The 27,273-nt window shown below is 39.7% G+C and overlaps 1 protein-coding gene across 1 annotated transcript in view; it reads right to left on the bottom strand.

The window, feature by feature from the left end:
- LOC144023838 (kinesin heavy chain-like) overlaps positions 1 to 27,273 on the bottom strand; it is an 86,794-nt gene that overhangs the window by 35,055 nt on the left and 24,466 nt on the right. The window contains exons 2-16 of the mRNA XM_077529744.1: positions 26,365 to 26,452; positions 23,133 to 23,206; positions 22,798 to 22,902; positions 22,514 to 22,562; positions 20,930 to 20,985; positions 19,869 to 19,956; positions 19,664 to 19,788; positions 17,958 to 18,062; positions 16,247 to 16,395; positions 14,630 to 14,778; positions 9,884 to 10,068; positions 8,580 to 8,648; positions 6,947 to 7,153; positions 1,256 to 1,402; positions 462 to 650 (exon numbers count right to left, since the gene is read on the bottom strand). Of these exons, the coding sequence (XP_077385870.1) occupies positions 462 to 650; positions 1,256 to 1,402; positions 6,947 to 7,153; positions 8,580 to 8,648; positions 9,884 to 10,068; positions 14,630 to 14,778; positions 16,247 to 16,395; positions 17,958 to 18,062; positions 19,664 to 19,788; positions 19,869 to 19,956; positions 20,930 to 20,985; positions 22,514 to 22,562; positions 22,798 to 22,902; positions 23,133 to 23,206; positions 26,365 to 26,452 (1,785 nt within the window). The remainder of the gene's footprint in view (positions 1 to 461; positions 651 to 1,255; positions 1,403 to 6,946; positions 7,154 to 8,579; positions 8,649 to 9,883; positions 10,069 to 14,629; positions 14,779 to 16,246; positions 16,396 to 17,957; positions 18,063 to 19,663; positions 19,789 to 19,868; positions 19,957 to 20,929; positions 20,986 to 22,513; positions 22,563 to 22,797; positions 22,903 to 23,132; positions 23,207 to 26,364; positions 26,453 to 27,273) is intronic.

Below are 27,273 nucleotides of genomic sequence, written 5' to 3'. Positions count from 1 at the left end.
GGGTCTTCTCCGGGTACTCCGGTCTCCTCCCACATTCCAAAGACATGAATGGCAGGTTAATTGAACGCTCTGAATTGTCCCTAGGTGTGCTCGTGAATGTGGATAGTTCATCTCTGTGTGCCCTGCAATTGGCTGGCGACCAGTTCAGGGTGTGCCCCGCCTGCTGCCCATACCCAGCTGAGATAGGCTCCAGCACCCACCTTGTGAGGAGTAAGCGGTTCAGATAAAGGATGGATGGATGGATGAATTAAATTTGTAATGTTGGGCTTTAAAAAAAAAAAAAAAAGTACTTTTAAAAATTGAATTTGCATTCTATTGCATATTTTTGCAAACCCCTTTCAGTGAGGCTGTTTTATTCGCATTTGACACTTGCATGCATGCAGATTGTTTCAGATAAGTAAAAGTATGGTAACTGAGAGTAGACCAATAAAACTTTGCGGCGACATATACTGGCATCGCACCTGTGCGACGAGGAGGTGGCGGGAGGACAGCTCCCTGCCCGTCTCCTCCATCTTGCGCTGGCACTCGGCCTGAAGGCTGCCCAGGTGGCGGCAGCGCTTCACCATGGACTTCACCTCCGACTTGATCTTGCTGATGTAGAGGCGGGCGAGCGTGAACTCCTCCTCGATGACGCCCGTGATCTCGGTGGACTGCGCACACGAGAGAAAGGTGATTGAGTGAGAAGAAAGTCAGGAGTTTTAACGGATCGACAGTCTGAAATACACCACAGAGGAAGGATACAAATCCATTTTCACATTTGACAGCGAGTAAATTGAGGGAAAAATGTATGGCTTGTGCTCAGCTTTTATATTGAGTTTAATGGTTGTTGCCTGAACGCAAAGACAAGCACTTTGGACTCAGTCCACGGACCAACACACAGGTGGCCATTCTCAACCCATTTTATTCAAACTAATTCATTTTGAATGTGACGTAACAAAAATTACACTCATGAACTTTCCCCCCTAAACCCCATTTATACAATTATGAATCCCATCTGTGCACTTAATGTGACTTTGAAGCTTTGTTGTACACAGTATAATGTTCATACGCTGTAAAAAAAAAAAAAAAAAAAAAAAAAAAAAAAAGTACAGTGTTTTAAATAATTAAAACGTGTACAACTTTGATACAACTGCTTAACCTGCATGAGGCTGATGAATATTTGAAAAGCGCGCCTATAAATATGAGACATGATTGAGAATTTGAAATGCGCGTGTTTGCCTTTCATCCTCGGATGCACACGCGCATCCGCCCTCACCAGTCGGATGTCCCGGGCGCCCACGATGGCCCCGAACTCGCTCAGGTCCCTCATCAGCCCGTTGAGGACGTCGGCGATGCGCTTCCTCTGGTGGCGGCTGGCATCCTGCATGTGGGAAAGCTCCGCCTCCAATGCCACCAGGCGCGTCTGCAGGGAAATATGTTATTATTTCTTTCTTTATTTATTTATTAAATATTTATTATAATTATTTGCCTTCAATTATTTACTAAATAATAACAAGAATATAGAGTCCAAAGACCTCATGCACAGCATTCCATACATCTACTACTCTGCCTTCCTTCCTTCCTTCCTTGCGGTGAGGAACCCAACAAAAGATTAAAATAAGAGCGATGACTTCCTAGAAATGTGAACTGCCAAAGTTTACGACCGCTAAATAGAAAATCAATATGTCGAGCATGCAAGATAGCGAGTGATGTGAGAGGTTGGGCCGGCTTGCACGCAGAGCCGGCAGGCAAACACGGGCAATTGCCTGGGGCCCCCCACCCAGATTTCCAGGGGCTCCTGAATGTCTCGTGAAACTCATTCCATTGCCGCCTTGAGATACGAGCGCTGTATGGTGCTAGTGAACTCAAGTCGACACATTTTACAACAAGCACTTTGGCAATTATTGAACAAATATTACAAAAAAGAAGCTTCAAGATGTTTATTGACACTCCCAGTTGGAGTTGACAACAAAACTAAACATAGAATAATTCTTTTGTGTTTATTTTTTATTTTCAGTTCTTATTTAATGTTTTTATGTACGTGCATTTAAAATAGCCACATAACTTCATCTTTCAGTCCACTAGCTTAATGCTCATGCTAATTTGCATCCATTTTGCAGTGCCTTCACCCTTTCGGCAATTCACTGAACACAAATAGTGCAGCAACAATATATAAACATACGGACAGACAACATAATCACTGTAATCTTTATCCACCACATAGAGCAACTAATATTATTGCTGTACTTTTTGGCTGAGAAAGTAGTCAATGAAGCATCGCTATGAATCTCTTTGGTGTTCTAGGCATGAAATGCCCCGCTGCAATATGATTGGCTGCCGCTGCTCCAAACAGGGTTCCTATCCCAAATCATCTTTTCCCATTGAAAGGAATGGAAATGTCATTAATCTGTTCTAGCCGATTGCAAAAAGACAAAATGATTGTATCTGTAATGTGTATTTTCATATTGTCCTCATTATACAGGTACTTTATAAAGACATTCAGTAATGTCATATTTGAATAGACTTTAAAAACAGTTTATGTCCAACTGCGTCAAATTAATGCTCCTCCTTCTGTTGTGCCATCATTGGCCACATGGGCGCAGCACAAGACGGAAAGACAGATTTATTTTTCGTTGAGATGTTATGGATCTCACAGGTCATATTGCAGCAGGGTGTGTCCGGTCTACAGCTAATCTACAATTCATAATAATATTGTCTAATAAAATAATATATATAATAATATACTAATTTTATATTAAAATATAATGACAAAAATATTCAAGGGACTGCACGCGGCCTTGCTCCAGTTGCATGTATTTGATGAAATATGCAGGCTGCGGAGCCAATACTCTCGGGAGCAAATTACTTGGAAATAAACAAATGGTTTGACCCAACAAACAACGGCACACGTGGTGAAGGGGGCCGGCTGGAATAGGGTGCTTATCGCCTCACCGTGGCCATTCTACCGCCTCTTATTGATAGCGTGTCGTTTAATCTGGAGCTGGGCATCAATTACAACGGGATTAATGGATTTAAAAGGTTATTCTGTCATTTTTTTTACATCCCAAAGCATCATCATCATCCATTTGCAGCGATGTTAACCAACCCCTTAAAATGCAACATCATTCCAGTTCATTTCCATCATGATTTTTTTTTTTTTTTCTTTTTTCCAGGCTGCCCGTCCATTATCGTGACATGAGGACAAACTCAGCAGATTGATAATTAACTGAAATTGAGAATATTGTATATTAAAAAAAGGGAGTTTAATGGAAGGTGATGCAAGATTAGGAGGATGATGAATGAGGTGCGCGAGACGGCCGTCAGTGCGGATTGGAGACGCAGCAGAGCGGCAGTGACACTGACTGATGGCGAGGCCTCCTGCACCAGAAGAGTCCCGTGAGAACAAGATGGAGGCAGCGCAGGTGACAGCGACAGGTGGAGATAGCGATGACGAGCACATTAATATTGCAGACAACAAAATGCGACCGTGTACAGAAGCATGAAAAAAAAAAATCGTAAATTTTTGGAAATATTTTTTCAAATATGTAAATAACTGGTATATTCCTAAAATTTATATACAGGAAGCATGCAAGCACTTTTCTCTACTTACATGAGGTGTAGAGGAACAGGGGAATTCAAAGGAAAAAAGAAAAAAAAATATATACATTTTGAAATGTAATTATTAAAAGAAATGTAATCAAATTTTTATTATATACAAAAGTAATATATTTTTTATACTTAAATAAGGTGCAAATGAGCTGAAGAGGGGTAACCCGAGACGATAATACAATAAAAGACCCCTTAACACATTCACTGCCATAGACGGTTTTAGACGTCAAAGATTTTAATTTTTTTTTCCTGGACTGGCAGTTAAATGCCTACAATTACAATTAAAAAAAAAAATATTTATAAAATATTTTTTTAATTTTAAATAAATATTTTTTTTAAACTATGCATTACTGTTTTTATGGGTTTTTGTGATATACAGTACTTTTTCTAAACTAAAAAGCAACTAGAATTTTAGAATATTTGCAAGTAAAAAAAAGTATTTGAAACAATTATATACCAGTGCAATACACTTTTCTTAAAAAAAAAAATAAAAATAAAAATCTGCAAAATTTTCTAGAAAATTGGGGGGAATTCAGTTTAAATGTAAAAATTATATATGAACATAATATACATTTCTATGCAAAAAAAAATCGCTATTTGAAGATGGAAAATTGGAAAATGTAGTAAATTTACATTTAATTGGAAGAATTATCTGCGATTGGCTGGCAACCAGTTCAGGGTGTAACCCGCCTACTGCCCGAAGCCAGCTGGGATAGACTCCAGCACCCCAGTGACCCTTGTAAGGAGTAAGCGGTTAAGAAAATAGATGGATGGATGGATGGATGTAAGAATTATATAAATATTACACATTTTTTTAGATTTAGAAATACATTTCTTTTCTAAAATTTTATTTGTAATATAGACCTGTTATACAGTAAGTAAATAGGGGGAAAAAAATAGTCATCCACAAAAATTGGCCAACGCAAAAAATCTGCCTCGAAACTACGATTGCTTGCCACGACCGTGTTTCTGCACGGACATTTGTTGCTGCAGACGCACTTTTCCAGTGACAAATGCCCAAAATAAGATGAAGACGCATAGCGTCTTAAAGATGAAAAAGGACAAAAATACATTCTTATGTATCCTGTAGAAGTTGGATCCAGTCACCACCACCACCAAACTTTCACGTTCACAGCTGTCGACCATTTTGTCAATGAACCTACATGTAAATTCCACAAAGGAGGGATTCGAACCTTGAACCGTTTGACTGTGAGACAGATAGGCTAGCTGCTCTGAATCCCCATTCACTGACCAAAATAGTGCAAAGTATATTTGATTCGAAAAACACTTCCTATTGTGTCAAATGTACTCAATTCAAGTGTGCTTAACTAAGCCTCTAATTACTTTAATACTTTCATTTTAATGGATTCCCAACACTAGTTTAGTCACGTCAAATGGTAAAATATTACGCACAGCGTGTAGAGAAAACCTTTGGAAAACGTGTCTGTGAGTCTAATAGGTGCGAAAAGAAAAGATTGGGTCTATTAAGACGGGATCTGTGTGAATGGTGATGTGGCCGTCAATGATGCAGTATGAATGTCACTTTGAATGGATATAAATGTAGTGGCTGACTCTTCATCACCCAACTGTGAGGCGACGACATCCTTTGCAGAATGCATAAAAGAGAGGTATTGAAAGGCTTGGTGTGAAATGTGAATAATAGCCCCCGCTCAGTCAGGACTGACCGGCTGTGACTCTTTCCCACCCATCAGCGTCTTCAAAAACGCACCAGCGGCGTTCAAGCCGAGCCGTCCCGTTGTGAGCTTTTCCCCATTATCGGTGTGCTATTTAAGCCCTGATGCGATGAGTAGAGACTATCGGCGCTCATTACGCGGAAATAAAGGCAGAAAAGCCTCCTCTGGTGACGGCTGGATATTGTTCATAATTGCGTTCGGCGCGGGCTGCCAAGAGATAAGCGACGCAAAAGTCAAATTAAGAGCAGCTCATACTGCACTTTTGCAAATAAAACTTTTCCGGCAAGATGAATGACTTTCGGTGGTTTTCATCTACGCCTCGCTGCACAACAGAATGACAGCCAATTTAAGAGCGGACACATTTTTTGAAAATAACTCTTTGTGTGATATGGTGTCTCCACGCCACTGCAAAATACAACCTAAATAATAAAAACACATTGCAGATGTGGATTTATTTTTATTAAAGGGATACTTGATTCATTGAGCCATTTTCTGCAGTAAAACGTTAATATTTTGTCTATAATTAATGTGGTAACGTCATTATTTTTCCTGAACAATTAATACCGTTAAAAAAAAATATTTTTTCCACTTGCTGTCGACTGATGATGACATCACGTGCTGAGGAAGTAGATAACGACCAATCATGGCTCACCTGTTCTCTGGGTGTGGTCAGTAAACTGAACCATGATTGGTCATTATCTACTTCCTCAGCACAGGTGATGTCATCTTCATTCAACAGCAAGTGGCACAATTGTTTTTTAACTGTACTAATTGTTCGTGAAAAATAATGAAGTTACCACATTAATTACAGACAAAATATTAACATTTTACTGCTGAAAATGTCTCAATGAGTCAAGTATTCCTAAAATAACAAAAATGAATTGATTGTGAAAGAAAAATTCACAATATTTTCACTTAGGAATTTAATGTTGTTTTTTTTTTTACTTATTTTTTTTATTTAAAAAATATGTATTTCTATATATGAATTATTTATTTTTTGTCTGTTTTTTTTTTTTTTTTTTTTATTCATTCCAATTACTTGGAGTTCAGATTTTGTTTAGTAATTCTATTTTTGAATATGCAAGCTGTGCTTAATCATGACCACATATGTAAAAAAAATAATTTAAAAAATATATATTTTAATTTTAATTTCAGTATTTCTGTTGGTGGCTTATATGTTCAGCAAACAAACAAACAAAACATTTTCATGGGCCTCTTGAATTTTATTTTCATAAGATTATTATTATTTTTTAATATTTATGACTTATAAATGATTTTAAAAATGATTATACCTTTTTGGCACTTCAACTGGAAATCACAATAATTATTTGTGATTGTTTCGTATTACTATTGTAACGGGATGAGTGAAAAGACACTCTCAATGTTCTAAACCGCCCTTTCTGTGCCAGTGTCGTATTGAGCGGAACACGGACATCATTGACTTCTTTGGACAGCAAACTATTGGCGCGTCAACCAACAGCGCCTCTGCAGGTTGCAATCGAGTACTGCGCTTCCATTTGGTCTCAATCACTTCAAGACATCAATGACTATCAATTCCACACAACCCAGACCGCTTTTGTATTGGCTCCTCAGCTTGTGTAGGTGTAACTTTCAATTAATTTCCTCCCACTCGGTGCGAGGTCAACTCTTAAGTATCCACCCACCATTTTCTTGGCGAGCTCCTCGGCCAGCAGCTTGTTCTGCACGCTCTTCTCCTCCACCTCCAGGCTCTTCTGGTCGTAGTTGACCGCCAGCTCCTCCAGGGCCTGCAGCACCTCCTTCACCTCCGCCTTGGAGCGCTCGTTCTCCGACTGCAGCCGGCACAATTCCGACTGCACCCTCTCGCCGTCGCCCCTGGACGACGCCAGGAACTGGGCGACACACACAGGTGTTGTTGGTTAAAATTGCACTGCCGGTGAAAAAGAAGTTTTGAAACAAACTTTTTATCTGGCTGGTTTTGATTGTGCAGATTTTTTATAGCATGCTGTTGGGCTCTGTTATTTTGAAAGGTATAGTTAAAGGCCTTTATTATTCACAAGGCATACCCGCTGGCATTAATGATGTGTAATTAGAAGGTTTATCACGTATCTGGCAAACTATGGCGAGGCTTATATGCAAACACAATCGCACGGCCATTTAACAGTCCGCAAACAGACATTTGGCGTTGTTTGCTTGCAGCCCTGCTGCGAGGCCTTTGAATGAAAGCATATGCGGGTGCGTTTCTCTTCCCGGGAAGTAGTTTACTGCTTGTTTGTGCGGCCAAATTGAAGTTAATGTGGGCGGTTTGTCAGCCTAAGCAGGGAGGAATTGCAGACTGCGATATTGTGTTGCATATTGTTGTTTGGCTGCAGTGCTCGTCAAAGCTGCGACAAGTGAAAGCGCTGCCATTTTGAAGACGTTGGACGCAGAGTGCTTGATGTTCTTTTAAAATTTGCTCCAAGGCAGGTTTGAAAAAAAAACAAAAAAAACAAAAGTGTATTTAGTTAAAGACGATATCTCCTCACAAGAAGTTAAAGTGAAATTGAAAGATGAACTTAAATTGCACAATAACTTGTACAGGAGAATGTCATTTGACCTTCTCGAAACTTTTGAATATCTATGTCAAAGTTTTCAATGTTTGAGGCCCATTTGAACAACTTGCTGTCCTCTAATAAGTAGCCGAATGGCAAAAAAAAAAAAAAAAGTGTTTAATCTATAAATTGACTAATACATTTACAAGGACGTCTACTTCTATTCCCTCTTCTCATCTCTCTGTGGCTCTGCTGCCTTGAATACGACCAAAATTAAATGAAAATGAGACATTATAATACAAATATTTCAGGATATACCACTATTTGCATTGGATAGCCCTTAAAAAACAAAAATCAGCATAAAATTAAACACCCAATTAAAATTACAGAAGGGTATTACAATCATACTTTTTGAATCCAAAAACCAGAAGAAAAAAAATATTCTGAAAAACAGGAAAACATTTTTCTTTACATAAAACAAAAGTAAAAAAAAAATATATATTTACGTTCCTCCACAATTGACATTAGAGACTCGGGTCAGGGAACATCCAGAGCCACTTTCAAGCAACTACATCACCATCAACTCCACTAGTTAAAGAGCCATTATTGTCTTTTCAGGGGCTCACTTCTTGACAGATCAGTTCATTTGACCTTCAAAATGGGTGCTATTCAGTAATTATTGATCCTTTTTGAGATGAGACAAAATGCCTAATAAGTCTATGATCAACCTTCAGGCGAACGTTCATCCAAACGTTTGATAGAAAAGAATATTTTTCATTTGTTTTACCTCCTCTTGCTTCAGCATGTCCTCCTTCAGCTTCTCCACCATCTGACTTTGGTAGTCAATCTCAGCATCCTTCAGTGGGAGAGACACAGAATGCATCAATATTATTTTTACACTGTTTTGTATAATCAATGCACATTATTGATCAGAGATGTTTGCAACGGATCGGAAGGACCATTGAAAACAAACACCCCTTGAGATAAACATTCACGTGACACTTTATTAGGTAGACCTGCACTACCTAATGAACATAATTACAAGATAATAAAGACCAGATTAATGCAAGAATATGTTTTATTGATGTGGTTAGAATTTGCAAAGATGTACTGCATCATCCTGAGAGCTACTGCGGCTCTCACTATGACGCACATGTGCTATTTTTATTTTTAATTAATGTCAAATCATGTTTTTTCCATTTTTTATTTTTCTTTCTTCAGTGTTGATGCAAAATTTTAAGAGAATGTAATATGGCTGTAGATATACATCCTGTCCCATATACAATTATTTCGGCTTTTCTTCGGGTGTACAGGTGTATGTATCTAATGAATGATGTTGTATTTTTAAATCCTCCTTTGTATGTTACATAAATGTAACATATGTTCTTATTACATGCAATTCCTCTTAATTCGACCTGTGTGTGAACTGATTAACATGAATTAATTCATTCACTCGCAGTCATTTTGACTGAAGCAAGAAGCCCCTTCGCTCCCAGCTGTTTTACTGGATTTTGACTGATTTTGCAAGGCTCACAGAATATTGTGTTCTATTGCTATAAAAACATGGAACCTACCAAAAGAAAGATTAGAGTCTCTTCTTTCCTCAGGAAAAAAAAGTACATTTGTATCTGTTTCCAATTTGTAGCAATTATTATTCACAAAACTGTTGAAAACAATGGCAAAAAGAGCTTTTTGCAACATGGCACTGGCTGATCTCTTATACTCTACTGCCACCTGTTGGCTATTTTTTTGTGATAACTACCATTGCTTTAAGCTACCTCTTCATTTCAGAAGTTCCATCAAATCCTTCTGTTTGCTCGTGCATTAAAAAACAAACAAACAAACAAACAAACAAAAAAACGTGTAAATACGTTTTTGGGAATGAAGGACAAAGTATTAAAAAAAAATGTGTTTACACGTTTGTGAGGCTGAGGCTTACATCCAACTGGTCAGATTTGCTAAGGTATTTCAAGCTCTGGGCCTGCAAGGTCAAAAAGGTTAAGAACCCCTGGCCTGGTCTTGCATTCTCTGCTCTAAGTGCTGCTTGCTAAATACTGTGCGTGATCATACTGCCCACAATGGATTTGTCACCTTGTCATCCAGCTGCTTGTAGAGCTTCCGGATCTCCTCCTCGTACTTGTGACGCTCCTCCTCGGAGATGTGCACCACGATGGAGGAGGTCAGGGAGCACGGGCTGCATATGTCCAGCACCGGCTCCTCGGAGTCGGGAGGAAGCTCCACCTCGTCCTCGTCCTCGTCGCCTCCTCCAACCTCACCTGGAGGGATGAGAGAAGACATGTTTATTAGCCGGTGGAGAAATTGTGGTTTTCCCGCAGAAAAATGGACAGTAGCAGGACACAATAGTAATCCTTATCAAATAATAATAATAATAATAATAATAATAATAATAATAATAATAAAATATTCACAAATATCAACGTAGAATTTTTTACAATATGAAGGAATGAGCCGCAGTGTAAGTGACAATCGGATGAGTCCATTGAGGGGGTAGACAGGTGAAAAAGAAAAAAAAAAAAAGACTGAATTTTTAGTTTTAAAATTTTATGTTATATAAATAAGTGAAACATATTTCGTATGTGCTTGACAGATGTGATTAAAAATACGTTTTCGTAGTCTATTATAATTTTCTATAAATACAATTATTTTATTTTGGATAATTTTTTTACATTTTAGTTAAAACTGATTTTTTATTACTTATACAGTTTGGAAAATTTAGACTTTCAACAAAATGATTATTTAAAAAAAATTAATCTAATTTAGCTTTCAGTTTAATAAGTTCTACAATACTACAGGGAGAAACTAGATTACATGGGTTTTATATTTTGATTATAATTAGTTGGTTTTAAAATATTTGTACAAAAAGTAAAATATTTTTTTTCAATTTTGAAAATGATTTGGTCATATTTAATGACTTATATTTTGAAGAAAAATATAATAAAAAATATTCTTTGTTTTAATTATACATTTTACATCTACATATTTTTTAGAACATAACTTTTCATATGAATATTTTCAGAAAAATGTCAGTAGGCAGCATAGTTTTTATTTGCTTTTCAGATTTTTGTGCATAAAATAGTTGTTATGTTTTAGTCAATTATACATTAGTTATATAAGTATCTGGCGTGGGGAAGATCTCGCTTTAAATGTAAAATATTTTTGTTAGAATTAAACCCAATCAATATCAGTAAATAAATAAATAAATAAATAAATAAATAAATAAATAAACTGCATTAGGGGTGTGAATCTCTCTAAATAAAAGTCGATTCAATACACATCTTGATACATGGGGTGCGATACAATTCAAGGATGGTTTATTTGAACAATTCGGTTCGATTCAGCAGGATTATTTTCCGATTCGATATTGTACAGCTGAGTTCAAGAGGGTATGACGCCTTGAGTTTCATGTTGTCATTCTAATTTATCTTCTTTATTCTTCGACTGACACTGAGGCTTACATTCAACTGTTCAGCAGTCACACAATTAGCCCTAATGTCAAATTGGTGTTGTCTTCCTGAGAAACGGCCCGTCGGATTCCCCATTGCCATTAACAGGCTCTAATGGCTTCTTTTTGTACATCCTTCCATCTTCTCTCTCATTTGCTGTTCTTTCGGCCACCTTTCAAGCAGCCCCTTTTTGCTGTGGCCTCCTTCTTTCGAGTCACACGCGCTGACTGATATCCAATGTGGCCGATCGATGCGGGAGTCGCCGCGTGAGATGCGCTCAGGGCGATCGATAGCGATGACAATACACCTCGGGTGACACCTGTCGCCGACCGGTTCCCGCCGCCCGCTGGGAGGTGGCATCATCAATAAAGAGGTGACAGGTCGACGGCTCGCAAAAGCGCTCGAGGATGGAGGTCAAAAGTAGACACGGGTGACGTTTATGTGGGGAGGAGCCAAACACTGTCAAAGTGATCCATTACAGAAATTAAAAGTGTTCCTATTCTGGAAGGGACATGGAGGAATAGGATGTACAGAAAGATGCAGTAGGTTCTGTGATTTATTACCTCCGACAAGGATAGGTAGTGTTCTCTGCGACTTTTTTTTTTTTTTCCCATTGACAATATAACCCTGATGGTATGTTCATAAAAGCAAGATTGCTTTTCAGACAAGCACCAGGAATGGGTAGTAACAAGCTACATTTACTCTCATACATTTACTAAAGTAAATTTTGGGAGAAATTATTATTGTTAGAGTAGTTTTAATGCAGCATACTTTTTGTTATGTTCTGGGGTTGGATCCCAAAAGCGCAGACGCAAATAAGAGTTTAACACTTTATTCGCATAACATCAAGAGGCGTGGAACTAACTTGATTTGACCAGAAACAACGAGAAGGCATTGAGGAAAAGAGGAGCAGGTGGCCAGCTGGACAGAGGAACAGAGGTAACAGAAGTAATAATCCGACAAATCACATACTTCTCAGTTAGCTTATATAGACAGTGAATCGATCTGATCCATTGTGGCTAGACATGTGGGTAACAGGACTGACATGGAATTATCTGATTGGCTGTTGACTAGATAAAGAGATTAAAGATTCTTGACGTCACATAGCTCCTGACATCACATAGCGTATTACCAGTTGAAACTAGATGCTGTTACATCAGTTCAAAACAGACACTTGACCTCACAGTCATGACCCAAACATAAACCTGGCCCCAAATAACTCACAGGCAACTCGGTCATGACAGGACGCCTCCTGGCGGACCCTAGGTTTAAACATAACCCTTGCATGACCCTAGTCATGACAATAGGTAAGCATAACCCTTGCATGAACCAAACATAACCTTATCATGCCCTTGCATGGCCCAAACATAACCCTGGCATGGCCCAGTCATGACACTTTTATGCAACTACCTGTATGTCATGCGCTGTCATATCTGCCTAAAAATGTCAGCATTTCAGGCTACAAGAACTCCACAAACAGTTGTCCTACTTACTGTAAGTGCAATTTTTGGCCACTCCCCCCATGTCTGACAAGCACTATAGAATATGGATGGCTGTGCCACGTAATTGACTGGCAACCAGTCCAGGGTCGACCCGATTTTTCTCGGCCAAAGTCACCTGGGGCAGACTCCAGACAAGAGCAATAGATAAGGAATTTGGCACGTCCTTGCCACTTTGGAAAAACTTTCACGAGCAACGTACAAATACTCGGGACAACATCGACGCACGCGCCAGTCGTATTGATGGCGGTGTACAATTAATTTAGCGCTGATTATATTTCATTGGCAGTGATTAAAGATGCGACGTGTACAGCAGCTCGAGCGCAGGAAAGAAGGAACGGGATTGATTGAACAATCTGGATGTCGAGCCAACCTAACTACCACTGAAGACTTTCACACAGCCATTGATTTTAAGTCAACGGTGTGTGTGCGCGAGGGTGTAAACAAACAACACCGCATTGTGAGTTTGACTGCGTGTACGTGCACGTGTGAGTGGTGATAATGTGGGGCAAATGTGACGTATGACTTTTCTGTAACAGCGATTAACCTCTTCAACTACTTGAAGTCTAAGCACATACGATTAAGAAGATGTAAGAATGCAACCTTACAAGCAGGGTTCACTTCACTCCTGTCGCAAGCTCACTGTAATTGAAAGGGTCCGCAGTAAAGCTCTTGATGATGCTGGATGTGTTCTTGTTTTTTATGACAGGCACTCTAATAAATTTCCTTGAGCACTGTCTTTATGCTTTATGCAGTGCTTAGCAAATTTACTGGACCAGCCGTCGTAAAAAAGAAAGAATCCGGCTTCATGAAGTGCTTTAATGCGTACTTCTTTTGGTTTTACAAATTGCATTGGCGCCTTGAGAGACAAAACAGGTGCATCTGAAATCATCTTTGACAAATGAAAGGAAATGACATTAATCTGTTACAGCTTCTCAAAAAAACAACAACAATTTTGGAATTATTAAAATGTACATTAAATGAAATTAAAGAGTTTTTGTCAGACTTTCTTCTTCGCTGAATACTGTATAAAATTGATCAGCACAAAATTGGGTATGCACATTAGTGTCTCAATGACCTACACATAAAATTGAGTCGGCCATTTTGTTTGAAGCAGCCATTTTGGAGTCATAGCCTACGCATTGGCAAACTCATTCTGGTAAATTCGCCCGAATGAGCCCCTATTGGAAGAAGATATCCCCCGCAAATGTGCTATGCTAAAATGCTCTTTTTTTTTTTTTTGCCTATGCGCTCTAAAATAGGCGGAGTTTTAGGTCAAAGTTGGATTAAAATTAGGAATAGCAAGTAATACCTTAAAAGTTTGGTCACTTCAGTTGAATTAATTAATGTTCCTAAATTCTGTAGCTCCCTGAGAGATAACAGCTGGTGATTGGTGGAAAACCAGGAAGTGAAGGTGGCAACCGCATATTTTCTTTCATTATTTCATATCAACAATCACAAAAATATGAGGTTGTTTTCCTAACTTTTGAGCAGATTGGTTTGAAGATTGAAGATTATTTTTGACAGCTGCGCACTGAAGTTGAAGTACATTTAATGTAACATTCTTAGAAATTGTTGGTTCAAATCCCAAATAGGTATAACTGTGCCAATTTTCACCCTTTGTTAGATCAAAATTTCGACCCAAACGGGCTAGGTTAAATGAACGTGGTATAAATAACCCAGCTCGGTCCGTTTTGGACCCAATACTTTTACCCAATGTTGGCTACTTTTGACCCAAGAATTTTAAGCGTACAATACATTTGTCCATATAGTGACCAGTCTCGAGGCCATGATGATCCCATAAGGAACATAAAGTGAACACAGCTGACATCATTGTACATTATCCCATTGGCAGCCATTTTCTCCAGCATTACCGTTCCTCCAGCAGCTCAACTCAGTCTCAAGTCTGTGCACGGTCTCCTTCAGCGACCTGTTCTTCTCCTTCTCCTTCTCGTACTTCCTCTTCCACTGCTCGGCGGTGAGCTCAAGGTTCACTGTCACCGTGTTGCGGATGGTTTTTGCCCTAATTGGGGGAAAAAAAAAAACAGGAGAGAAGGGGATGGAGAGCAGAAGATCAGAGGAGAACAGAAGAGCAAGGCTATTCCAGCTTGAGCCATTCAATTAAAATGAGCTTGCATGGCTCTAATTAGGATGCAAATTGGCTTTCTGCCCGTCGCGTTTGACGATGCATGCCGGGAAGGGGAAGGCAGTCCGAGAGAACAAAAATTTTTTAAAAAAATAAAAAAATGAGAATGTTTCACAGTGCCTGTTCAGCATTCCCTCATTAATAAACAACTAGTCAATAAGGGCGAAAATGGGAGACACTTAAAGGGGATTTAATATGGAATATTGACTTTTTAATGTTTGTCGACAAATAGTTGGGTCTTTGGAGTGCCAGGCCACCCGTCAATTGTGAAATTAAATGGTCAAGTAAATCTTGTTTGCCTGATTTAAATTTTGCCAGATTGTGATGCAACAATAGAGCTAGATTAATTTAACCACTCATGACTTGACAGCTGGGCTGGGTGAAGATACACCATTTTCAAGCTATGTTCCGGCATCTATTTTCAGCATTTTCAACATACTCCAAGGTTTGTCAACGTTTTCAACGCGGTTTTCTGTGTTTACCATAGACAGGCTGGCGCGCAATTGGCAAATATAACACAGCAACTTGATGATGAAGTTCTGCATCCATGAGTGAAAATACAATTTAGATTCTGTTTTGTGTTTAAAGGGGCTTGCTTTTACTTTCAAACTCTGGACTGCTTGAGAAGCTGTAATTTAGTCATCTTGTTTTAAAACCCCAACTCCGCCCCAATCGTCATGGCAACAAAAGCCGCTTTCTGGATTGGCTTGATTTTGACCAAGTGTTATGAGTAGAATTATTTGTTCATTTTGATTGAAGAAAGTCAGATAACTTTTATTGAGACAGATATTATTGGGGGGTTCTCTTTTAAGGAAGTTGAAAAGGAGAGCTGGCTACACTGATTTAAACATTTCTCACCACGTAATAAATAGTTCATGTACCCATTAAATTAATGACAGAGGAGCAGCGGTAGATGAGTGCATAACTTGGAGGTGGATTTCTGCATGTGAAGCCAATTTTAGGACTTGGGACTTACTTGGCTAAAGCTTAAGAAAGACTTGAACCAACTTTGAGTTGATATTCATTAGGTTCAATTTGACTCAGACTTAAACAGTCAATTCCTCCACACACCCACAGGGGGAGCTGAAGAGTTATCATCATAACTTATTGCTGCTTTATATATTGTATAATGCAAGCACAAAAGCATTTTGAACTTTTCAGAGCACGAAAGGCTGCATTTTATCCTCCACATCACAGGTAGATGAGTCATGCAGCCTCTTTTAACGACCTGAGACACGTTGCAATGATCAGCACTCCAAAAGCGTTGTCGGCAATCACACGCTAGCGGCATGTCAAACGGGCGGCCAAGCGAGACGCGGCGGCCAATCTGCTCGTTGTTTGTTACCTTTGGCCGAACATGAGCGTGGACCTGGTCTCGACGTCGTTGTAGCTGGAGGGGGAGCAGCAGATGAACATGGTGGTGCGACAGTTGCCCCCCAGAGAGTCTTGTAAGATGCGCGTCATTTTGCTGTCACGGTACGGGACGTGGGACTTCTGCACAGACGGGAGGGAATGGAGAGGATTTCGCTTAAGAGAGCAAAGGGACATTTGTGCCAACCTTCCATTTATTTTCTGTAGCGAGTTTTAAGAGGGGTTTTTTCATTAGAATTGTAATCGCTGTTCGTTAAATTTGCCTGAAATGTCAATGCTACAAAATATTACACATTTTTACCACATAGTACCCATTGAAAAACAATGATTAGACCACAAATTCATGCAATCCTTTAAGTTGATGATTGCTAACCACTGTACTGTAAGAGATCTTGATAACACTTGATAACACTCTAAAACTATTGGCCAGATGATGTTATGATATATGGGGTATGGATGGACCCAGAGGCGGAGAAACCAGGCAGGGAGAAAGCAGGAATATTGACGGGAACCAAAGTAGATGACTGGACTGAACGTGGACAGATTGGGCATGATGTGGATAGACTTGGCATGGCATGACTGAGCAGAACATGGAGACTAGAGCAGAGCAGAACATGGAGACTTGAGCAGAACGTGGAGACTTGTGGAGACTTGGGCAGAACGTGGAGACTTGGGCAGAACGTGAAGACTTGTGAAGACTTGGGCAGTACATGGAGACTTGGGCAGAACGTGAAGACTTGTGGAGACTTGAGCAGAACATGGAGACTTGTGGAGACTTGGGCAGAACGTGGAGATTTGAGCAGAACGTGGAGACTTGTGGAGACTTGAGCAGAACGTGGAGACTTGTGGAGACTTGGGCAGAACGTGGAGATTTGAGCAGAACGTGGAGACTTGTGGAGACTTGAGCAGAACGTGGAGACTTGTGGAGACTTGGGCAGAACGTGGAGATTTGAGCAGAACGTGGAGACTTGCCGTGGACGTGAGAGAGAGGAACACTTGGCGTGGACGTGAAACACTTGGCTTGGAGGTGAGACACTTGACCAGGAAGTGAGACAAACTTGACAAGACGTAGAATAATCTTGACCAGACGTAGAATAAACTTGACCAGATGTGAGGAAGCTTGACTCGCCAGCAACAAAGCACACCACGCCACGAAAAGACAAGACAAGACAAGACAAGACAAGACAAGACAAGACAATGCGTGAACAAACACCACTCCCTAAATACAACACTAACGAGACACTAACAAGTCACACCTGGGAAAAACAGGAGGCACTAATTAGCAACACATAATGGGAGGGGACAGACACACAGGTGGACGAGGTTAACTATGACGAGACTAGGGGAGACAAAGGACAACATAAACACCCAAAACTAAACCAAAAAACAACCCCCAAAACCGAAACATGACAAATGAGGCTTGCACGAGTACCCAATTTGTGAATAGCTAAGGTGATCTACTAATTAGAGGATGTTTCAGTCATAAATGGTCAAATAAAAAGGCTCTTGTAAAGATATTTTGGGGCAAATTATTACATAGAGCAACATTAAACTGCAGTCAAAATGAATGCAAGGCATGTACTTCATTGTAAGGGTGTTGAACCATGCGAAAAAGAAACAACATACAAATAATTCAAGTAAAACGTAGCTCAATTGTCGTGAAGGAAAGCGTTCTCCAGCCCTACCGTTCCTTCGGCCAAAGCCGCGATGACGTTGCCGAGGGCCGACAAAGACCTGTTGATGTTCTTGGCCTCGTCCAGCACGGTTCCCTCGGCGCCCGTCTTGCTGACCTAACACAAATAGTGATATTTAATTGTCAAATATAGACATAAAACTGAAGGCAAAGCCGTTTTGGCCGTCTAGGTAAATAATTAATTTTACAGGTTGCATGGTTTCAGATATATTTTAGACAAAAAGTAATTGGAAGGTCTTCGTTTATTTTGTATTAATAACTAAGGAATCTGGTGTCACAACAACAAGGTTAATTTTCCAGTAAACATTTTAATAACAAAATGTCAAGCAGTTTTTCCGTGTTTCTGCAGGGCATTTTCTATTTACTTTTAATTGGGAAGGAAATATCTCATTATACCCCATTGGATACACTTAATGAGAGGCTTCTTTTTTTTGCCAGATAACGAGCTAGACCGGCAGCTTCCTGTAAATGTAGTCCAATTAATTAATATTTACATCAGATGAAAAGACCCACTTGCTCGTTCATTCCCAGAGGCAACCAAAAGGTGCAGTGTCAGCGCTTATTTCCTACATACGGCCTTGTATGACTACTTTCTGAGCAGAAAGGAGATTTTTTTTTTTTTAAAGGGTTTGAAAAAATCCAATTCCCTTCCAAAAAGGAATCGTTTTGTCCCCAACAGAGAAACCGATTGGATTGCTAAGAGACTGAAGATGATATTGCAACACAGGGAGGCATTAGCACCCTCTCGCTAAAAATAAGAGACAGTCGGTTCTGGGCGTACGTGTGAGAGCAAAGAGGAAATGTTGTCATTCGTAATCCTTTTGACAGCGCCGCTGCAAAGTGTCGGCTTTCTCGGGGGTTGAAGTTCAGAGATGTTGTTTATCCGTGTGTCGATGTCAGAACATACAAAACGACCTCTCTGGTGCCACGGAGGCAACATCTCGCAATGTGAAAACATGTTTTCTCATTTGCACTTAGATAGAAAATACAGCAAACAGTAAGCCAGTGAGCGAGTCATTTCAAATGATATTAAGCAATTTCTATTGGGGGAATTATTCATTGAGTCCCTTACTGAATTTGTAAGTTTGCCCACTTATGAATTTTTATGGTTTTTTATTGATTATGGTAATAAGTAAATGTGCATTTTATTAAGTGAACTGAGTATCGTCTACAGCTAAAGCAAGATTCTGCCGCCAACTGATTAGCTTGTACCCATGTGGTATAAAGCTGCGTGCACTCTAAACACAGATGGGTCAAAAACAACCCAATTATGGGTAAAAAAAAAAAAAAATGGACCAGTTATCTACTTGAGTCAATTTGACCCAACTTTGAGTCAAGATATCGGTATTTCAGCGTAAAACAATTCATAAATATTGGTCAGATCCTTTACTTGGGTAAAAAAAAAAATCGGGTCATTTTATATTAACTCATTCACTGCCTTTGACAAGTATACTTGTCAATTGTATTTTTTAGAGCGGTGCTAAATGGGGGTGAATCTGATTATGCTCCACTGTAAATATCAAACTTGGAAACAACTTTACTGATGCCCAACCACCGGTTGATGACATCATTGCCCCATAATCACAACAACGACCTTAACCAGATGAAAAACCTTTTTTTTGTGGGAGCTGAAGATCAAACCGGTAGACACTTCCCCCATTTAAAGTGTGTCCCCTGTAACACGTCCACACGTCCTACCTTCTCACTCCCGGCCAGGTCCACCAGGTAGAGCTTCCCGGTGAGCTTCTGCTCCGACTCCACGTTCTCCTGCTTGATGCTGATCAGGAAGATGCTGTGACTGCGCGAACTGTGCTCGTTCATGTCTGAGGAACGACACGAGTCGACCGTCACGACGTTTCACGGCTTTAATTCAACACTTACAAGAACAACAAGAGCAACTCACTTGTGACGGCGACGTGGCGGTTGACCTTGCCCTCGTCTATCACGTCCATCACCTCGTCTGGACTGGTGACAAAGCGTTCAGTGCAACCCTTGGGGAAGAAAGCGTTCATAAGAGAACAAACAAATGGAAATAAACCATGCAGGATAGAAACGTCTGAAGAAGACTTTTTGAAGGCAAATATGTGGAATATTCTGCAGGGGCCTAGTCAGGTCTCAGCCTAGAATTTTTTCTAGAGACCCCCAACTAAAAAAAAAAACAGAAAGGGTAGACATTTTGAAGGCATGGAAGAATATTCCTGAGAAGGCACAACTGCAAGCAGCAAGAACTGCAAACAAGCTGCATGTGAAGACTTTTTAAAGGCAATAAGGGAATAACCAAGTCGGTGATTTCATCTCATGCAACGGAGCATGATTTTCACATTAAGTGAAGACTGTGTGAAGGCAGAGGAGTGGATTCTTCAGTGACCAAGGCAGTGACACTGAAGACACAAATGAAGGCAGCACAAGTTGCAAACAATCAGCCAAATGGGGACTTTTGAAGGTTTGAAGGCAGAAAACTAGAAAAATCATGGCATTTGCCTTTTGCCTTGTTTTCATCAAATAGATGTTTTCACACATTAAAAACAAGTGAAGGCCACAAGACCCTCAAATGCACAGCAATTGAAGACTTTTTGAAGTCAAACAAGTGGATTATAAGTTGTTGTGTAAGTATGTTGTCCATTTATGGAAGACAGTAATAGCAACAATTGAAAATATTTTGAAGCCAAATGAATATCCTTCAGTTAATTCCCTGATACACAAATGAAGGCAATAAATGAAGATTTTTTTTTTTTTTTTTTTAAGGAACTTCAATAGCCAAGCAAATGACCCAATCCTAACCCGGTGGAGTATGCTTCTCACTCACTGAAGACGTGAAGGCGATAACGGGCACACGCTTTTAAAAGAAGACTTTTTGAAGGCAAATACATGGTAATATGAATTTTGCACATGACAGTATTGTACACCTGCGTGATAAAGAGAGCGACATCAAATCCACATTTGAGTGAGTGGAGGATGACTCACCTTCACATAAGGGACTCTGTATTTGTCTTCGTGCACTGACAGATTGGTTTTGGTCACTGCAGGAAAGTGGAGCGAGAGAGAGAGAGAGTGCAAGGTCATACGCTTGCATTCTTCTAGCATGTACTGTCTGCCATGCACACACAGCGGACCAAATTTTAGGCACACCTATTCAGTGTGAATTCAAATACTGAAAATTGTGGTTGTGTTGCAACATATTGAGTCTGATTTAGACTGTGTTCTTGTTAGTGGGAATGTGGCTCTCCTTATTAACATTTTTTATTTATTTTTTTTATTTTTTTTGTGGGGAGAAAATCACAAGAGGTTAAGTAGAGTCGCTGTGCTCATTTCCACACATTCCTGGGCCCTGGCTCACATTCCTCACTCGTAATTACATTTCGCAGCACAATGACGCGCGCATCAGGCTGTGTTTGTGTGATGATTGTAAAGCCGTCATTTGGGTGCCACTTCGTTTTAGAATGGTCCTTATCTGCTCCTCCGCATACTGATTGGGCATTCTGTTCAAAAATCATAGACTGTCCGGGCCTCTGTCAGATGGAAATAAAATGTAGTGATGCTTTGAAGTTCTTTTGTCCGTCCGTCCGTCCATCCATCCATCCATCCATCCATCCATCCATCCATCCATCCATCCATCCATCCATCCATCCATCCGTCCGTCCGTCCGTCCGTCCGTCCGTCCGTCCATCCATCCATCCATCCATCCATCCATCCATCCACATATGCATCAATCCATCCATCCATCTTTTATTTATTTTATTTTTTATTTTTTTACAGTGCTCGACCTGATTGTGGCCAACTTTTGGTCACAGAAGCAGGGTCCACGTGGATTGATCACCAGTCCCGAGTGGATTCGCTTCAAGCTGGTGGCTCAAGCTCACCCATAATTCATAATGCCAATAAGATATTGGAACTTTCATTTTATTTAGTATTTATTTCGTTTTCAGTTTTGATTTTTAAATTTAGCTTGTTTTAATTCGTTTTCAGGGTGGTTCTGTTTTTAATAGTTTTAGTTATTAAAAAAATGCTTAGTTTTAGTTCGTTTCAGAATTATTATTATTTTTTTAAATAAATATTACATGTGCGCAGTATTAAATTTAATAAACACCATGGTAAAATGAAAAAAGTAACACATTTCTTATCTAGCGTTGCATTTCGACTGAGTTAAATGAAAAAGCAGGCGAACCGAGCCACTGGTGCCAAAAGTCAAGCAGGCAAATTTGTCGCTGAGGAGCGATGTCATCTGAAGGTGCTTTTCTATTGGCTGCTGATAGATGACGTCACTTCTGTGTGGCGCACTTTCAAATGTCTTTAAAATCCTCCCCAAAGGCTCATGTATTAATTACCAAAGACTAAAACAAAGGACATTTTTGCTATAATAGTTATAGTTTTGTAAACATAAAATGTAGTTTCAGTTAGTTTTAATTTTTTTTAAATTAATTCAATTTTTATTGTATATCATTGACAAAATTGTTTTTTGAATTTTAGTTTTAAGAAAATGTGATAAATGTAATTGCTCCTAAACATAAAACATAAAAAACATAAAATCAAAAAAACATCTCCACGCACCATCTAGCAGGTCCCGAATCTTATCCATGTAGATCTCAAAGTAGGATACCTGCAATTATATGACCAAAAAAAAAAAAAAACATTTGCAAGTGATACATGCACATTGATGCCGGATTCATCTGTTCTGCCATGGCCTTATCCTCCAGAGTAACAAATACTGGGGGGATTACCGCACTCTAAACATGGTGATTTATTGATGCTTGGCTGACTACCCCGCATTCGGATTATTACATCACAGGACCGAGCATGTATTGTACTGTTTGTGTGAAAAAGTGAGAACAAACCTTGATGTGGAATTCCAGGTTCTCATCCATAGCAAATATGTGTTCGAAAATGTCTTCCGCGATCCGGGGGATGATGCCCATCCCCTGGGGGTCGTGAAGGTTTCCCTGTAAGAGATGAGATGTGAGTGAAGAGTGGTAGGTGGTGGGGGTCGCGGAGGGTCCTTTGAGTGGCTTCCCATCGGGACTGGGAAAAGTGGTTCCCCGCAGAGTGCTGGGGAAACGAGATGTGATGGAAGCGGCTTTACAGCCAGCTTCAGTCATTAAGAAATATTCTGCTTCTATTTGCCACTCCGAGGGATGTAACTTTTGAATTATTGATGAGCTTGCTACTGTACCTCCATAGTGTGAGTCTTTCCCGAGGCCGTCTGGCCGTAGGCGAAGATGGTCCCGTTGTATCCGTCCAGGACATCTGAGAGAGGGAAATCAGAGGCGCGTGAAAGTGGGAGAACTGTGGCAGGAAACTTGCAAGACCTCAGTTCATAGAGCATCTAAGGATTAATTAGGGGAGCATGTTTTGCTTTTTCTTGTGCTTTCCAGGATCTTTTTTTTTTCCCAAAATGGAGGACCTGGATGATGTTTTTGACACGCATCAAAGGATTAATACAGTGAGGGTATTTGTTTCCAGCATGTGCAGCTTTGTTCCGAGAATCCAAAATGTAATGAGGTCCTACTCAAGCCACATCATCTAATGAGATTGGAACACATTAAATGGGATTTTTTTTTTTATATATTGTTGTTCAAATCTGGACCAAATCTGGATTAAGCCTGGTTTGACATTACACAGCATCTGACCCTTCATACACAAGGAATACACAGCACTTGACCATGCAGTGTGACCTAACGAATCTCCTTGACAATGCCTGATTTAAAAAAAAAAAAAAAAAAAAAAGGTCACAGTAATTCAACGTGGTGTTAAACAAGGTCTCCCCAAATTGCCTCCAGCACGTGTACAGCAGTGAAAACCACTCGTCTGCCTGCCTAAAACTTATACAATATAGCAATTAGCAGCACACAGTGCCGGGCATCAAACCGCTTCTAAAAAATCCCAGTGGTAACAGTCTAACAAGAGTCAAAGAAGAGGAAGAAGAAGAAGCTCATCACCTTGAACTGCCTCGTTACCCCACCAAAGACTAATCAGATCGTTTCTCACTCCATAGACATTTTTCTTTTTCATCTCTTCTCTTTCATCATCGATTGAGTCAAAAATCAATCGATCTTTTTTTTTGTTTTTTGTTTTTTTTTTACCAATTTCCTGAATCATATTTGCAATATGGATGTGGAAAATATAGTATGTTTAAAAAATGCACTATGACTTGCTGTATGGTTAAATGCCCGGTGATGAAAATCTAGCTCCACTGTGATTAAATGTTAAAGATGTCAGTCTAGTTGAAGTAAAAAAAGGCTTTTAGTAAGTCATTAAGTAAAACACGGATTATAACAGACATAACAGAAAAAATATCCAATTCTATTTTGATACAGCCATTTATTATAGATTTTCACACTGAGCAACTTTAGTTCCTATAGAAGAATAAGCCCAAGGGCTGAAAAAAAATAAAAAAAATACTGACTGGCTAATAAACCTGACTGGTTGACTAACTACAACAAATAAATAGTGAACAAACTAACCAACAAACTGACTGACTGATTTACTCACGAAAGTGGATGTTATCTAAGACCCTAAAGAAATGCAAAGATCTTACTCGCCTGCCACTTCTCAGGCACTACAGTGCGCTAAATCCTTTATCTCACGTTTTCTGACTTTTGTGCTCCAGTCGCGTTTGCCTTTTCATTCCATCTTCCCCGAAACGCCGTAGAATTAATGTAACTTGACAAATCAATCCCTTCCACGCTCTGTCTGCCTAAATGGAGCGCCCCACTTGATGCGAGCGTGGCACAAAAATGTGAGCCTGAAGGTGGAAAATAAGAGAGAGATGCAGGTTGCTGGGGGAAGGTGACAGATGAAAGACTGTCACGGATAATAGCTGACTGTGATCAACGCTGTGTGCTTTTTGAAACGCGCATGTCGCGGGAATTGTTTTTTTTTTCTTTTTTCTCACATCCGTTTGAAAGAAGCTGTTAATTCCCGCAGCCAGTGAATGGATTCTGCAACTCAGCGGAGCGCAGAGCTCTGCTAAGGCAGAGAAGCCGTAATGATGTCAATCGCTCTTGTTTAATTGAAAAAAAATGAAACTAAATTACAATACTATATTGGTTCACTGCAGAACTGGAGGTGATCATGTAATAGAGGTAACGCGAGTGTTACTGTTTACCCTGCTGATGTCTTTCAACTCCGTCAATGGACGGAGGAGACACAATGTAAACAGGGATGGAAGAAGGCTGTAAATAAATAATTAACATACGGACTAACTGGCCAAGTGACTGGCTAACGAACAAACTGACTTAGTCACTGATTTACTTACTGATTGACAAACTAACTAACTAACTAACTAACTAATTTCCCAGAGGGAGCCATCCCAAAGGGAACAATAAAGTCAAGTCTAAGTCTAACTAACTAACTAACTAACTAACTAACTAATTTCCCAGAGTCAAAGTCAAGTCTAAGTCTAACTAACTAACTAACTAACTTATTAAACTGAATTAGATCGGACTATGGATTGACTAATTGACCGACAAGCGAACTAGCTGCCAAACTGACGAACAAACTGGCTGGTCAACTGTCGATGAACTGACTAACTCTGCTGTACTTACTGACTAACCTCCAAACTAAGTAGATAGCTAATTCACTAAGTGACTGACCAACTAAGTGACTGAATGACTGGCTGACTACTTGACAAAATGTCTGATGACTGATGGATTAACTGACTGACTGGTTGGCTAACTAAACTGACTAAATAACTAAGTGACTGACAACACAAAAATGACTAACAAATTGGCTGACTGACTAATAGGTGGGTTAAAAAAAAATGACTCATGACTGACTATCTGATTAACTAACAGATAGATGATTCACTGGCTAACAAAATGGCCGTTTGATTGCCTAATCTAGAGTACTTAGTAGCTAATTTACTAACTGACTAACAGAGTAACTGACAGTCGAACCAACTAATAAACTGAGTGACTTATTGTCTGTTGTTGACTATCTAACAACGTGACTAACGAGCTATCTAACAGATTGACTTGCTTGCTATCAGATTGACTGATTAGCTAACTAAGAGTGAGTGAATAATAAACTGATTGACTTAACCGACAGACTAATTACCGAATAAACTGACAAACAATAACAACCAAACAACTAACCAAACTCACTGACCAATAATCAAGTCAAATCAAGTCGACATGTAGTCAACTCACCCAAAACTGGTTGGCAAACTAACTAAACAACCAACTTACTGAGTGACTAACTGCAAACCAAACATTACCACTCACTTTTTATGCTCAGTTGGGGGTTGAGTGAACTCTTATACGGCACATCAAGGATATGGAAAACGTCATTTGTATTATTGTGTAGTAGTCCATATCTCATAAAACCACTTCCAATTATTTCCAAATCCAGACCCTTGTGGGCTGAGCCGTCCCAGAGAAGAATCAAGTGGTTTGGGGACTCACCTTTGACAATGTGCTTGGCACAAGTGTTGTAGACCTGCTCCTGGGTGGCATTTGTGGGGAAGACCTGGTCAAACACGTAGCACCTCCCCTGCAAAACCAGAGAAAGACACACCGTTTTTGTTATATTTCCAAAAGAAAAGGTCGCCCCCATCATCAGCCATCATCAATAAAAGATGTTTCAATAAAAGCTGACAGCATATAAATATTGCCTCTGCGCCCAGTGGACATGCTTTATAGAGGACGGATCCTGTGGCGTCTAGTCTACACGCACTGCGCTTGTGTGTCTTTTTTTTTTCCTTTATTGCTGCGAATTGTGAGTCCACACAGAGCGAGAAGGCATGGAGGTGAAGCCATTACAAGCAGCATTCAAGGACTTGCCGAGCCAAGTCAAGCGAGGAGGAAAAATCGTGTTGGGAGGAGGGGGAACGAACGAACGCATGCAGCCAAACAAACTACGGAGATGAGCTGCAGGAAGCAACCAAAAATGGGTCCCTTGTCAGTCCAAAGCCACTAAAGCACTTGTTTTAAAAACAGAAATGTACTTTTTGTCATCCATTTTCTTTCAAACAGTTGAGCTCCCCCTAACAATTTAGTTACTAAACATTCTGAGATAGAAAGTGCCAAAGATTTTTGTCGTGTGCTGAAGGTTTTATCCCAAAGTTCAGACACAAATAAGGTTTTGACTATTTATTCACATTAAGAGGTATAGAACAAATTTGAGTAGACAAGAAACAGAGAGTTGCACAGAGGGAGAGGAATAATAGTAATAATCCGGAAAAACACACACATTTCTCAGACTGCAACTACAAACAGTGAATCGATATGATTGGTTGTAGCAAGTAAACGACCAAAGAACGACATCACATATGTCCAGACATCGCCTAAAGGATTAAAGATTGACATCACATA

This window comes from Festucalex cinctus, chromosome 8 (assembly GCF_051991245.1).
Source record: "Festucalex cinctus isolate MCC-2025b chromosome 8, RoL_Fcin_1.0, whole genome shotgun sequence".
NCBI lineage: Eukaryota > Metazoa > Chordata > Actinopteri > Syngnathiformes > Syngnathidae > Festucalex > Festucalex cinctus.
The sequence above is the reverse complement of the archived record's forward strand: the minus strand, read 5'-3'. Positions and strand labels throughout refer to the sequence as shown.